Genomic DNA, 16222 nt, shown 5'->3' with positions numbered 1-16222 from the left:
TCTTAACCTTAAGATATCCATACCCATGAAGATTTGGAGTTTCTTAGAAAGAATATTTAGTAATGGATTTAGGTTTTGAGAAAGGGGTAAACTATCAACCATCTCCTCATGGGGAGATCTCAGATGAACATGAGGTGATGAGGTGTAGAAATAATGGAATCAATAAGAGCAATAATAATGAATATTAAAGGGCATGGAACTTCAAACTAGCCAAAAACTTAAAATATAAGTTTATTCAACACAATCAAACAATTAAAGATCAATTTGTAATGAAATTACCATTTTTAGAGAATTTTATGAGAAATTTGGAAGTACTTTTCATTAAAAAATGCCCCACATTGTAAAAAGTGTCATTTTTCTCTTCTTTTTTTTTAATATTTGCTTTTTTTTTTAATAAGTTAGTTATAAATGCCATTATCAAGTAAAAAGAATAGATGAGAGAGTGGGGAGAGGAGTTTAAGAAGAAAGTGGAAATTTTATAGTTATAAAGAGAGGTGTTGATAATTCAGATCCCTTTGAACTGTGAGTTATAATTCTTATAAAAAAATATACAAATCCCCATCTTTGTTAAGAGTCATATGAATTAAAGTTAATGATTGTTAAGAATCATTGAGATTAGGAAATCTACTATATTTGTGGTCATAATGAATAAAAATGAAGATATGTTAGTATAAGACAAAATAGAGTGTGTTTGTTTCCAATAATTATATAAAAAGCCATAGTAATTCAAAATTATAATATATTCAACATTCAAATATTCTGTAACTAATTTATTTTTTTAACTTGGGTATTTTATAAAAATCATAATTAAAAAATTAATATAATATCGTAATAATTTTTAAAATAAAACAATTATACATCTACGGGGATTTAGATTTAAATTTAAATAATTATACCATGAAATACATTTTTGAAATGCATAAACACATAATCTAACCCAAAACAAAACAAAATGAAATACATTTTTGAAATGCATAAACACATAATCTAACCCAAAACAAAACAAATTTAAATTTAAGTAACTATACCATGAAATACATTTTTGAAATGCATAGACACATAAACCTCTAACCCAAAACAAAACAAAATAAAAAAAAGATATAGTCACACTAAATCCACTTATTACAATTATTGCTTGAAAAGTTATCTACAGAATTGCCACTACTCACAGTTTCAATTGTCAAGAATAAATTCAAAATTACCATAGAATAATAATAATAAAGTGAATAATAAAGTGCTGGATAAAATCCAGCAAAGCAAAACACATACAAAGCACATCAAAAAATATAAAGCAAATCTTACCAGCTATGATTACACTACACTTTTCAATTACCAACCAGTTCAATCTTATCATTTAAATTATGTCACACCTCCTCTAAAGTTCCACAAATACCTGCATCCCATACTAAATCCTAAAGGCAAGCCCAAAATTCTAGCAAATGGATTGGATTCAAATTACAGCCAGCATAAAAACACAGCATATCCAAAAAGAAGAGCTCAGAGAGGCTCTGATATTGTACAATTTAGCATTGCTGATTTCAAAACACTGTACATGAACAAGCCAAGAGGAAGGCTTGAAAAAAGAGGGACTACATAGCTCTGCTCTGCTTCCTGGCAGCAAAATCTATCCCAAAAGAAGTAAACTCCTCAAAAATTCTCTGAGAATCGCCATCCTCCCCCCAAGCTTTATGACTCTCTAAAACGACTTATTTAGAGAAAAACACACATATACCATGCAGGTGCAGGTAGGTACATGCCATAACATAAAAGCTTGATCCTTCATCAAAAAAGCAAAACCTACCAAAGGGATCTGAAACTACTTAACTGATCACGATGTCTTCCTCGTCCTCTCCCATTTCCTCGTCATCGTCCTCCTGTTCCAACCAATCCTCAATGGGAGTGCAGTTGTGCTTGTGACGGATTTTCCAATCTAAAGCCTGGCACGCCCGGGAACAATAATTAACTGTCCCGCAAACTGAGCACCGCCGGAACTCGTGTCTCCTAGTCTCCGGCCTCCCGCAGAATCGGTGAGAACACAACCGGAGGCCGAAACCCGGCAGCCGGAGTTTGAACCAGTCAACCAGAAACTTATTCGCAGGATGCAGTTCTGGCACAGGGACATTACACCCGAAATCGCTCAGGAGAGGGCATGCTGCCGCCTGAACGAAAGCCTGGCTTCCGGCGGCATGATTTTGCCGTCTGTTGCCGCCATTTAGGTTCTTGAGCCAAGGTTCAAAAGGTTGGAGCCGTGTATCTTGATGTGTTCTGAAGTAATGGGCGGGCAAGATTGAGGCGAGCTCCCAGGCGTTGGCCTGGACGAGAAAGCTCCTTCCTTCGGCTATGTTCTTGGTAACGCCGTAACCGTCCTGCAGGCAGTGGCCGAGCTCTCGCAAGGCGTTCACGTGGCCAAGAAATGCTGACCTGGCGCACAGGGCTTCCCCGGCTTTGAGATCCTTGTCTTTCTTTGTGCCTCCACTGCCGTTGAATTGAATGATGGCTAGGGAGTATAGGGCTGCGGCGTGTGATGAAATGGCGGCCTTGGCCATCAATGACGCTCCGCCGCCTCGGTTTTCAAGACAGTAGAATCGGATCTGCACATGAAGGGAGATTAAATTAAGGCGGCTCTCTGGAATCGTAAACGTTTAAATAAAGTAATCTCATGGGCTACTACGCGGACTTTTATTTGTTTATTCCGCTGCCGGCGGTGGCTTTGACAGAGTAAGTTTGCTTTCTTGGTGAAAATTGACTGACGAATAAAAGCTAAAAGGGGGTAAAGAATCGGCGCGCTTACCATGCCCAGAGTGTAGCAGGCTTCGATGTTTCCTGCTTCGGCGCATCGTTTCATAAAATTGTGCGCACCGCTTGACCAGCTGGAAGCTTTGACGGCGAATGAGCAGGTTGAAGCGGTGGATAAAACCAGGGGATGGAGGCCTAGAGTATTGAATCTCTTACATCTGCATAAAGAAAACGAAATCCGTAAATATCAAATTTATTTGAACTTTCGATATTCAAAATGAAATCCGCAAATCTATAAAGATTATCACCGATATCTGTTGTATTTTAAAGGATGAAAACACTATATTGAAATATGTATCTGAAATTTTTTCTCAAAATCTACAAAAAAAAATTACTGAAGATAAACTACAGTTCTCGGATTTAATATTGCTCTGGCGCTGAAAATAGTTCTTAAATAATAATGATCCAGCTACAGCGGGCAAACCCTTAAGAATGCTCTCTGGTTGAAAGCTCTCAGAAAAAGAGGAAGAAAGCGACGAAATTTCAGAGCCGACTGATAGAGCTTTTTTTTTCTCAGATCAAATTTGTTCAACCTATCAAAAGAGGATGCTTCTTCCAAAAGAAAAGGAGGAAAAAGAGGATTATCTTCTAAAGCTAAAGAAAGTTATTTACACTAGGGAAAGCAATAGAGTTTCAATCAGTCCACCGGCAAGGAATTTCCTTCCAAAGGAAAACATAGTTATTTACGGCAGAAAACCCGAGAGTTTAATCAATCTACCGATCAAGAAAACGAAAATTTCCATTCTAAAGCAAATGAGGGTTATTTACAGTAGCTTTAACAACGGGTCTGTTTCCTTTTCCAGATTGTGAAAACTTTATGCCGTTTGCATTTGAGAGGCAAATACAGGCATTCATTTATTTCCTCGCCCACCGATCTTGTGGCTTAAGTCTTGCTTGAATTTGACTAAAAATCTCCCAGGATCTGTATCAAGTTTCCCTAATCGAAATTGCCGGAGATTAAAGTTCTGCAAAAGAAACAGATTATCCGCTATTCTAAGCACCAGAATATCATTTTAAAGCGATTCTGTTCTTTTCTTGACCAAGAAGCACTCAAAGCAAAAACTCCTACCAGGCTTCAACTTTGTTGAAGCTAAAAAACCAGAATAACTTAATATTGCAATATAGGTAAGTTTTATCTCATTTGGACCATGTTTTATCTCACCTAGACACAAAAATGGAGCCCGAATATGTAAATTTTATCTCATCTGGACACCAAAATGGAGTCTGAATAGGTAAGTTTCATCTCATCTTTACACCAAAATGGAGCCTAAAACGTAGCAACTAATTCTAATGGCAAGACTGCACAAGTTTTTTAGGCCGAAGATCTCAACTAGTATGGATGAATCTATAAGCACATTCGACTGCCCTTCAAAACGTTGTCTAATTTCTCATTTTAACTGTGAAAATATATCTCTCAAATGCGAAAATTTCTCAAGACTTCGGACCTCCAGGATCTGCCTAACCAATACAGAGTTTGCCGGCCGCGACAAAGATTCAACAGCCAGCCTCTTAACACAGCAATAAGAACAAGCCTAATCTCGCGAATATTGCAGGAACCTTTTTCGGAGCCAAAACATGAAAGAAAAGTGTCAGAAAAAGAGAAAACAGAGCAACAAACAAAGAAATTTATTTTAACTCACGTTAACAAAACATTCATAAAATCTGCTGGGCATTTCGCACTACTGCTGAGCTTGGCGAGGACAGAAATCAGCAGATCATCCGGAATGTCATCAAAATGATTAACACCAGGCGCATCACCATTAGGTTCTCGTCGAAGCCGTTTTTCACTCATTTCCTCTCTGGCCGTCATCTGCCGTTTCCGCTTACATTTCTCCATTGCAGATTCAGACGGATAACAACAGCCTGCTCTAGTCCGCATTCTCCCTTGGCTCTAAAAATAAAAAAAGAGCCCCGATTTCAGAAACTGCAGACGAAACCCTCGCAAAAATGCCGCAGCTCAAAATCTCAGGGACAAAAAAACGCCTCAGGAGGATTCGAACCCGGCCATCCGGAAATACCGCATATAAAAGGGCAAAGCAGATTATTGCCTAAAAAGTCCAGTCCAAAGAACGGTCGACATTGTTGAAAATGCGACCAGATTTCTCACATCAATAATAGTTGCTAGCGTTTCCAGATCCGCCTCCCTACACGTGAAGCAAAGTCCAATCTCCTTCATTCACCTGCGTGCCTCAAAGACAAGACTCACACACACATAGAAGCAGCACCAGACATATCCCATTTATTCCACAATATTCACCATTATTATTATAATTTAATTTATTCCTAACCATCCATTGAAAGCAAAGTCGGTCAGCGAAGCTTTGGCGTGTCTGGAGGACTTCTTTGTACTATTATCCCTCCGCACCATAACGGCTATACATCTTTTAACAAAAACAATCGCAATAAATCCAAACCTCCGCACGTTCCCGCTGCTGCTAACTTTTACCGGGCGAATCATAAAAAACAACACTCCCCATCCGACGTGAAAACGTACGAGCTCGAGCACCTCAGCCGGGAGACACGCCGAGCGATGGCCGGTAAATAACACAGCACTGTTCCGTTCTAGCGCAGCGTCGCCGTTACCGCCACTTCCACCCCAACGGACGCCGTTACAGGGTCAAACCTGCATCGTTGACCAGTCAGCAGGGATGGGATTGGGATTACTAACCTTGTCTGTAACAGCCGAATAAGGGTCCGTCCGGTCTCTACCCGCGGCCGTACGTCACGCTGGCGTTGTGTTCTCTGTCCATGCGATGGGGATTGAGTTGGTTTGGGATGCGATGGGATAATGCCATGCATGAACGATGCCAGGTGGAAGGACGGGCCTGGGCAGTGTACAGTCCGTTAAGGGTATGTTTTTTTTTTGGTTCTGATTTTCCGGGATTTTCTCCCTGAAATTATTCGGAGACGGGACGTCTATAGATGGTGGCTGGCCATTTTCATGATTGTGGTCGTCGTCATCATAAGCATCAGCGGCAGCATGGTGATTCCTTTCTCCCTTCCCTCCATGGGGTCATGATGATGGGATGATTTCCTTTATTGGGTCACCTTTATGTTGGGAGTGGACACTTGTAAGGTAAATCTGCCCACACTCGGATGACGTGTGACGGACTACACAGCTCACACTCAATGTCAGGCGGGGGCATTTTTTGACATCAACCATAGGTTTGTTACAATTAAATATATTACGCATAAGGAGCGTCGCACCTAACCAAAAATCGGTTCATTAGACTAACTTAGAAGGCATTGTTAGAGAGGTGCAGCAGGGGCTGGAGAGACTAAAGTTAAAGTAACGCTTTAATTATTCAAGTTTCCAAACTCTCCTCCCCTCCCCTACCTTGCAAGACAAGCATCTGGATTGATTGTTCTTTGTTTACCTTGATAAGCATGCATGGTGGTGAATTGTCGTTTGTTCCGTGACAGCTTTAATCCGCCTCCCTCGTCGTGGATGAAGAAGCCCTTGGGGTGGTGGGGCGACACGGACATTCACGAGAGAGAGTTATTAAAAAGGTCAATGTGGGTTTGTGAATTGTCAGACTGCATGTGATGGTTATAGTTGGAAAATGAGCACCCATGACTTTTGAATACAACTTCTTCATGTGCAAACCTAGAGGAGTGTCTTGCAAGCTTCGTTTTCTATAATTCATTTAATAAGTGTCCCACTTTCCTTCTCTTCCATTTATTTCTTTTCTTATTCCAACATCATTGGCATCTTAAGCTCTTAAGCCCTATGTGATTATCCCACCTAACTAGCTTTTGGCTTCAATCTAGATCATCACAAGCATGTCCTAATTTTATATGTGATTACCCCACCTAACTAGCTTTTGGCTTCAATCTAGATCATCACAAGCATGTCCTAATTTTAAGGAAATTAGAAAAGTGATTTTAAAGGAGTTTCAAGTTGTAAATTACTCTTTTTAAGTAGAAAAGTACATCATCTAGATAATTGACAATGACTTGTCCGGTTGGTGAAAGTACGGTGTTATGATCAACCCCACCAAGGTTCAAGTATCCTGATGATGTTTCTGCTTGTTGTACATATGTATTTGCATTAGCAGTTGAGATCTAAGTGCAAGTCATGTTTTTCTTTGCAAAATTAGATACCCCACATGGACTTTGGTTTAAATGTTGTATGCCAACTAAAATGATTGTAAAGTCCTCGTATTAAGGTAAATGAAAACCATTGCAAAAGAAAATTGTATAATTTATATACATGTGCCTTTTCAGAGAGTTTGTGTTTATCACGCCACGTCATAACTATCCTTGCCTCCAACTAAGGAACAACCAAGTCGTCAAAAAATGGTACATTCTAATGTAACTGATTTACAAAAGCAAGGACACATCATGTGATTAAAGGCTTATGTAGAAGATCATGTGTTTACATTTCTACATTGTTTTTTTCCCCTATATTTATCTCAACTTCATTTCAACTTACTCTTGAATATCAAGTCTCTATCAATGTTGATTATGAATCTTTTTATATGTTGAAGACAATAACACTAATTCATTTCCCCTATATAAGGAATTTGATTCATGTCTAATTTTTTGTCTTCCAAACGATATAAAGATCATGCTTATTTCTAAGAAAAACATAATTGGCCACAACTTTGTTATGCAATAGGTATGAACGGTCATGAGTTTCCCATATATAATCCAGAACCACCCCTTTAAAGCTTTGAAAACAGAAAATCTCAAGGAAAGCTAAAAGTTAGGAGTTGGCAAAATCCAAAAGTTGTGCACGAAGATTGTATATGCCTCACAAGTGCATGGCATGCATTCCATGCAGCCTTGATATCATCTCATCAAAAATCTATAAATAAAACAATTAAAGCCAAGCGAAGGGGTCTAACTACAAGCTTCCTTACATTTGGAAAATTTAAGTGAGAATTCTTAATTGCATGTGCTATTATTATTGTTGAGAGCTAATCATTAGCTTTGTAGTGTAATCAAAGCTTAAGTGAGATTCAATTAGCCATTAAGGTGGTTGTCTCACTGTAGCAGGTTTCTAGATTGTGAAAGTTGATGAAGGTAGACTTATGGCCAAGGAGAGGACTTGGATCTTGGAGAAAGGAGTACAATGGAAAAACTTAAGGAATCATACTTGGTGTTACACTTTTATTAGATTAATATAGATACATCTTCTTCCCCACCCCAAGCACACCCTGGACCCCCCCCCCGCAACCAACCTCCCCTGCCTCTCCTCTCCCCATCCCTTGCCCACCTGTCATCCTACCAAACAAAATATCTTTAGTATATTTGATCAATTGTTATCTTTAATGAGGCTTTTTAAGGTGCTTCTAGTTTCTTAAGTAGCTAAGTAAAGACTTCTTTAAGCGTCTTATTTTATTTTGGTAAATGAAAAATGAGGACGTTGTTTGTTGTTGGTAGTTTGTGTAAGTTTTTTTTAGTGAAATATTGGAGTTGGAGCAACATCAAGTGAAGCTTATGCCAACATTAAGGACAACCTTTTGTAATCAGGTTCCTTTCTCTACCTCTTCTTATTTACTTATTTACTTATTGGCATGATTTTAACTCTTAGGAAAGGAAGATTAGTTTTCTATAGGTTTGTCTATCAACTGGCCTCACCCACTCATTTAAGGTTTTCTTACTTAGTCCAGAAGTGGAATTTCTGTTTAACAGACCAAAAGTTATTTTCCTCCTAAGTTATGGCATCAATAATGGATTTTGCACTACTATAAGCAATGGAATAGTTGTCTCTTCTTCAAGGTAGACAAGTTATTTGTCACATTGTGATAATGTCTACCTCTATGCGTTGGTTAAGGAATGACTAGCTTATCAAAAAAAGTCATGCCTCGCTTAACATATTTACAAAAGTGGGGGCACATATACTACATATATGCCCATGTATAATATCACAAATCTCCTCTTCACTCCATTTCAACCTATCACCAAATTGTTAACTACTTGAATACCTCTCACCATCAATTACCTATCTATATCTGCTATTATTAATATAGCTAAATGTTTTGTTGATATGATGACTCTATTTTATGTTGCTTCTTTCTTGTTCTAGGGAGATTTTCATATTTGGGAATCAACATAAGAGGAGGTCCTTCTTGAGATATAGTTATGGAAATGGTTTTTCCATCGCTATCAAGCATTAGTGTAGTTACAATTTTGAAAGGATCAAGTTGAAAGCTTCATGAAGTATTACTTGGCTTTCCACCTAAAGGCTTACAAGTTTTTCCTTTTGATTTGAAAGAAGACTTTACTTTTAAAGTCCCCACATGAGTGTGGTAAAAGAAAAGTTTGCAATGGACATGTTTTCATGATCTAATTGTTGATTCCAATGTCAAACACCACTTTCCAACACAATGTTGTTAGGAATACCTTCACTTAAATCCTCATAAATACATGTCCTTACATAGATATTAAAAACATACTCATATTGTGACTAAGAGTTTGCAAATCTTGCGAAATAACAATAATTGTTAACATCCTAGAGCTCTAATAGTGCAAAGTGATATTAAGCAATCTAAACCATATTAAGATTGTTGTTAGAGCTTTTATATATGGGTTGAAACAAGGTCCCCATGATCTCAAAAATAATCCAACTTCATTCATAACAGAGGCACTTTGTTGATAACTCACATCATGCCTAATTCAAAGACAAACTCTAAAAGCTTTTATATATAGGTTGAAACAAGGTCCCCATGATCTCAAAAATAATCCAACTTCATTCATAACTAAGGGCACTTTGTTGATAACTCATATCATGCTTAACTCAAAAGCAAACTCTAAAATAAAAACTTAAATGCATTTTTAAATGCATAAATAAATACTTAAATCTACTATTACAACAAATTTTGACTAAATTTAAAATAAACTCATATAAGAAAAATAGAAAAAAAAAAACATAAAACTTCACTCCACTGGCAAATCCATATGACAGGGTTTTTGGAAAAACAAGTTAGGTCCTCACCCCCACACATCTATATATAAAACCAAGTTGTATAAAATCTTTTCCTTGATAAACAATGTTGTTTCTTTCCAAAAAAAAATATTTTAATTTTGATTTGCATTGGATTACAAAAACTATTATACGCTGATTTGGAGATTCTTAAATATAACAAATACTCAATGTCAAAAAAGTCAAACTTAATAAACTATAATAACCTCTCATTTATCTACGTTAAACCACTAATACCCAATAAATAAATAAATATTAAGATAATAAATTTAAGATTACTACATCGTAGAAGATTGAAAAGGCTTTGAAGATTGGAGGGTTTTTGCGTAAATTTGGGATTATTATTCAACCAATTAATTCCAACTTTATGATTACAAGTCTCGTTTAATACCTTAGATTTCAATTTTGCTTAAACGTATAAACAAAATTTAAATATTTTTAACATATAATAATTGATACTTTCATTTTTTAAATATTTGGCATGAGATTCATAGAATCATTTCATACAAACCCACGTCTATTTTAATTATGATAAAATGTTTGGAAGAAAATAAATAATATTAAATCCACGCGACTTAGAAGTAAAAACAAGAGGAATATTGTCAGATTTAGCGTGATTGGCGTGACTTGCCTTGACCGACCACCAACTTAACAAACATTAAATGCTTGTGTAAAACTAACGGTTGCTTGCTCCTAACATATTGTAGTTTAACGAGATGCGGGAAATGAGAAACCTTTAAAAAAAAATAAAAATAAAAAAAATATTCCATACTTCCACAACCATAAGACTATGATGCAAAATTATTGGGTAGGTTGGATTAGAGTTTTTAAGAGAATAATTGTGTTGAACAAAAATAATGGCATTTCATTTGGATTTTCTATCCATATATTAATCAAAGAGATACCTTAGTTTTTTAGTTACAAAAGTCTACTTCTAGATTAGTATGCTCCTAGAAATGAATAATTTTGCTTTAAAACATTCCATACTTTATGCCCCTTATAATACAAAGAATCTTTCACTTAAATTTAAATGGTCCTCATCATGACTATAGAAAGTAAGGAAATTATTGTTTTTATGAGACCTCATAGCTTATAATTCTGGAACATATGCTTATATAAAAGCACTGAGACAAAGCAAAAAAACACTTAAGTTACATAGAAAGTCAAGGAATAAAACACTTAAGTTACATAGAAAGTCAAGGAATCTATTCATAGATGATGAAATCAATTAGGATGTTGTTACCCATTGCTACACTGAATAGTGCCACCAAGATGCCTTTGTTTTTGTCTTTTGCTAAGCAAATTGTGTATGTGAATGACCATTTTTATAAGCAAATTGTGTATGTGAATGACCATTATTAAATATCAAGTTGTTGTGGGTTAAGTAACATATACTCAACTTCATAGACTTAAGCTAATTGAAATGGAAAATCTAAGGTGTCCCCCAATGGAATTTTAAGTAATAAAGAGGTGTATGACACAAGTCTTCCCCTTGTCACTTCATGTTTATATGTCTATAGTCAATAAATATATACACACATTAACTGTAACAAAGTTCATAATTGGCTTTGAGTATTTGTGTTCATATTGGTCATAATGGGGGTTGAGTATATGTGTTCACATAATTCACCAGCATACATTATCTTAAATTATTATTGCCTCAAAATGCATCTTTTTATATGAGTTTGTCATTATTTCTAAATTTAAAATATTCCATTCGCTAGGAATGAATAACACACTTTTATAAAGCTTGGTATTTCTTGATTGCGAAAGATTCATTTATTTTTTAATGAAACCAATATATGCCTTCTTCTTAAATTATAGTTTGAAGTTTAAGTTAGAAGTTTAAGATTTGTTTATGTAAGATGCAGAAAATCTTATATTTTTGTAATAATTGTTGTGATTTTATAAGATGATTTTAATAATATAAATAAGATGTAGAAAATCTTATATTTTTATAATAATTGTTGTGATTTTTATGAGATTATTTTAATAATATATATAATAGAAGGATGTTTAATGAGGGTTGTTAATTTGAAATTAATAAAATATATAATTAAAAATTAGTTAGAATATGAAAATGGTAATGAATATTAAAATTTAACTATTATTATTATTATTTAATACGATATGATTTTGGAGAATTTTTTTTCCAATTTAATTGATATGTAAGAAAATTTTATTCATATATATTTTTATTATTTCAATTCTTATATCTCTTCTATATTTATATGTAAAAGAAAATTATGAAATAAATATTTTTCTGTTTTAATTATTATATTGATAATATGATTTCCTTGATACCAGCTTTCCATGTAAATCTCTAAAATCCCAAAATCATAAGTAGAAGAGTTTTCTTAGAAGAAGTTAAATTATCGTTATTTGATTAATATTCTAAACAAGGAATTAAAGATTGGACATTAAGAGATCATAATTTTCATTTAAGTCATGGAGGGAAAAAGTTCCCATACTTTTATGTGTAAACAACCAAACAGAATGGCATTAGGGAAAATTTTAAGAATCACCCTAAATTTATATGTATAATAAATGGGCGAATCCCCATGATACATAGGAAAAATGGGAGGCGATTTTATCAATAATATAAATTTTTTTGGCGAATCTCTCACCAGATTATATTATCTTGTAAAGTCACGGCGAATCTTTCACCGAATTATAAAATCTTGTAAGATCTTGGCAAATCTTTCACTGAATAATAAAACATTATGAAGCCTTGGCAAATGTTTTGTTAAAGTATGAAACCATATATGATAATAGGAAAACATATTCATTATGTTGTAATATACTAACATACATGTTTGGAAAAAAGAAACATAATTTTCTCTTCCTACATAAGCAATGTTGCAAGTTTCAGTGGCCATGTTACTCTTTCATATCCTTCTATTAGTTTTGATAATATTCCACAACAAAGTTCTTGTAGGTGTTGATCTTGACCGCCAGTTTGTCAAGGTAGGAGAGATTAATCTTTTCTCTACCACTTTTTTCAAGCTACCACTTTTGTCAAGCTATCAATTTTCTTTCTTATTCCATAGACTCCAACTGCGAGATCAAAAAAACACATCAAGTTTGTTTACCCCTTGTTTACCCCAACACGCCAATAAGTAGCAAGCCCCAACTATATAATATAAGAAACTAGTAGGTATCCCAAAGGCCTGAAGGGGATCTAATGGAAAAAAATGACCGTTGTCAAAATCCTTCCAATCAATATATAAATATATAAATGTAAATTTATTATTATTTTAATTAGAAATCTTCAATTAAATAATAAAATTTAATTACGTTTCTCCCAATCTAAATTGCTTATTAGCATAACTCACTAAAATTTAATTACGTTTCTCCCAATCTAAATTGTTTATTAGCATAATTCACTACCTTCATACGTCTTGCATTTTTTAATAGCTTTGTAACATGTGGATAATTTCCTTTTTGGTGCACAATCTCCACCTTTTAGGACAATATGGTGCAGTGGCCTAACCCCTACAGATCATTACGACAAATTAAGAATAACAAAGAAGGTTGTACAAACCAACATATTTTTCAAACAACTAATCCAACATCAGTACCTTAACTTTTTCATGAAGATATCATATTGAGAACGTTTGAAAAATGGTGGGAAATCTGGGCAGCTACTTTCTCTCTTTTGGGATGGTGATGCGGAAAGAGTGATAAGATTTCACTTTTTTGAATTTTTTTTTGTTAAATTAATGGAGATATTGGTATTTTTTACTAAATTTTGTGAAGTGACTAAATGTAGCTTTAACCATTCACCTTAAGATGTTTTTTACAATATAATTTCGTAAGTCTATTTAATATCTTCATTATCATAAAAACCAACCTATATCCATCTTAACTCCACATCTACACTCTTAGAGGAATGAAATCTATTTATCCCTCTCAGCACTTGGTAGACCCGAAATTAAGATGGATCTAAGATGATAGAATTTCCCCTTTAAATAGTCGATGCTCACATGAATACCATGGTATTACCATGGGTCAATACCATGGGTTATCATAAACCTAGAGCTTAAAAACTACTATTAGTAATTTATAAAAATTAATAATTGATTTTTCTATTTTTTATTTTTTATTTTAACGAAGTTAAAATGTTTAAGTTACATTAAATTACAAGATCCATTTTTACTCTTGATCTACCAAGCCCCGAGAGGGATCAAATATTTTTTTCACTCTATGCTAATTTGCATATCACGATATTTGATCCCTCTCGGAGCTTAAGTAAAGATGGATCTATGCCAGTTTAATTCCCCCCTTTAAATCTATCATATCACGATATTATATCCCTCTCGGGGCTTAGTAGATCCAGAGTAAAGATGGATCTATGCTGGTTTAATTCCCCCCTTTAAATCTAGCATATCACGATATTATATCCCTCTCAAGGCTTAGTAGATCCAGAGTAAAGATGGATCTATGCGGGTTTAATTCCCCCCTTTAAATAGGCTACATTCCACGTGAATACCATGGGTCAATACCAGGTGCTATCTTTATTTTTATTAATACTAATATTAGGGTTAATAATGTTTTTTTTGCATGGTATTAATAATAATTTGGCCCATGGTATTTGGCCCATAGGCTTCACCTAAATATAACACATTTTTTTAGTGTTAGCAAATATAAGGTGACTTATGGAGTAAGTATAAAAAAATGTTTTATTTATTTACCATACCTCTCGTTTATTTATATTTTTATTAATTTACCATACCTCTTTATTAAATATGGTATTTGGCCCATAGGATTCACTTAAATAAAACCTCTTTTTTGAGCCTTCTTAAATAGAAAGAGGGTTATGGACTAAATATAAAAAGAGGTTTTATTTATTTACCATACCTCTAGTTTATTCATATTTTTATTTATTTACCATACCTTTGGAGTAAGTATAAAAAGAGGTTTTATTTATTTACCATACCTCTACTTTATTTATATTTTTATTTATTTACACCCTTGCGTGTTCATAAATATAAGGTGACTTATGGATTAAAAAAAAAAAATGTTTTATTTATTGACCATACCTCTTAATTTACCATACCTATTTTATAAATATGGTATTTGGCCCATATGATTCACTTAAATAATGTTGAAAATAGCAACAAGAAATGCTAAAAATATAAATGCTATAAATAGAATTTCAAGTACGAGTGTTGAATATAGCAACAAGGAATGATAAAATAGAAATGCTAAAAATAACATTTCTATAAATAGCATTTTGGGATACATTCCAATTTTAGTTAGTCCCTGAACTAAAATTGAGAATTAAAATTCGAATTTGATCTTAGCAACCGTTTGAAAAATAATTAATTAATTCATCTTGAGTTAATTAGTTGGAGAAAATCAAACATGAAGTCTATGTGAAGACATGCAATAGTTTTCCCTTTGATTGAGGAAGTTATCCCTTAATTAAAGTGATCAGGGTGAGTTGTACTTTGAGTTGTAGTTAGTTAGCTCAGTTAACTGAGTTAAGTCCAATTAGATTAGTTCCAACAGTTTGTGGAACTAATTCTGAGTTCAGTTAGTTAATGCATGCATACATGTAACTACTGCACTTCAGATAACTGAATATTCTCTCATAAATAACTCATGCATGTCAGTTCAGTCAGAGACCCAGTTGAAATCAAAGGAAGGGACATTGTACTATCAGTTGGAGGAATTTTCCTATATAGGAAATTCATCCATGCAGAAGGAATTATCTCCTTTAGAATTGCGCAGTTATTTCTGAGTTTGGTGAGTTGTGCGAGAGGTGAATTCACACAGGTGGTAGCCAGAGGACCCAGGAGAAACTGCGCAAGGAAATAGGAGGCTTGGAGGACTGAAGGAAGGCACAGGTGTTGTCTATTCTGTCTATGAGCAGCAGTGAGGGATTGTACTAAGAGCTGGATAGCTTGTGAGCTAAAGCTTTGTGTAATCCTGAGATATTTCGACTTGTATGATAATACAAAGATCGAGGTTTTTAGTTGAGGCTTTCCCCAGAGTATTCTTCTGTGTTTCATGTGTGATTGATTTCTTCTTCATCTGTTATATGTGTTCTATTTGATCTTGCTCAAAATTGATTAAGCTTCCGCAAGTTTTTTTGTAGAAGTAGATCAAGTATTTTGCTTTAATATATTGCATTATCAGGTGATCTACAGTGGGAATTTCTACATGGTATTGAAGAATAGGTGATCAAAGTGAAGAACAGTATACAAAGAAGTTCGAAGTTCGAAGTTTGAAGTTCCTGATTATAGAAATCAAATCCTTATCACATCTCAAACTTCACCAATGGCATTCAATGGTTTGAGACTCGAGTATGCCCTTGATGGCAGCTTGAATTATATAGCCTGGAAGGATTGCATGGAAGCGGTATTAGACAACGGTTTGAAGGACTTCATTGATCAAGAAGTCCCTAAGCCAGCAACTGCTAATGCCCAAGAATTGGCGAAATGGAAGAAATGTGTGGCTAGAGTGAGGAGGATTCTTCTGGAGGGAATT

At 34.6% G+C, this 16222-nt stretch overlaps 1 protein-coding gene across 1 annotated transcript; it reads right to left on the bottom strand.

Annotated features, from left to right (window-relative positions):
- Positions 1-1482: 1482 nt before the first annotated feature.
- On the bottom strand, positions 1483-5067 carry LOC149141148 (F-box protein At1g67340-like). The gene is made up of 3 exons (XM_089446397.1): positions 4437-5067; positions 2792-2954; positions 1483-2591 (listed from the first exon to the last, which is right to left on the bottom strand). Exons 1-3 carry the CDS (start codon positions 4673-4675, stop codon positions 1821-1823), a joined length of 1173 nt encoding a protein of 390 aa, XP_089302523.1. The 5' UTR covers positions 4676-5067; the 3' UTR covers positions 1483-1820.
- Between the last annotated feature and the right edge of the window lie 11155 nt (positions 5068-16222).

Source organism: Pinus tabuliformis, chromosome X (assembly GCF_031772625.1).
Source record: "Pinus tabuliformis cultivar Carrire ecotype Pingquan chromosome X, CPIR1, whole genome shotgun sequence".
Classification (NCBI taxonomy): Eukaryota; Viridiplantae; Streptophyta; class Pinopsida; order Pinales; family Pinaceae; genus Pinus; species Pinus tabuliformis.
This window is presented reverse-complemented; position numbering and strand designations above follow the sequence as displayed.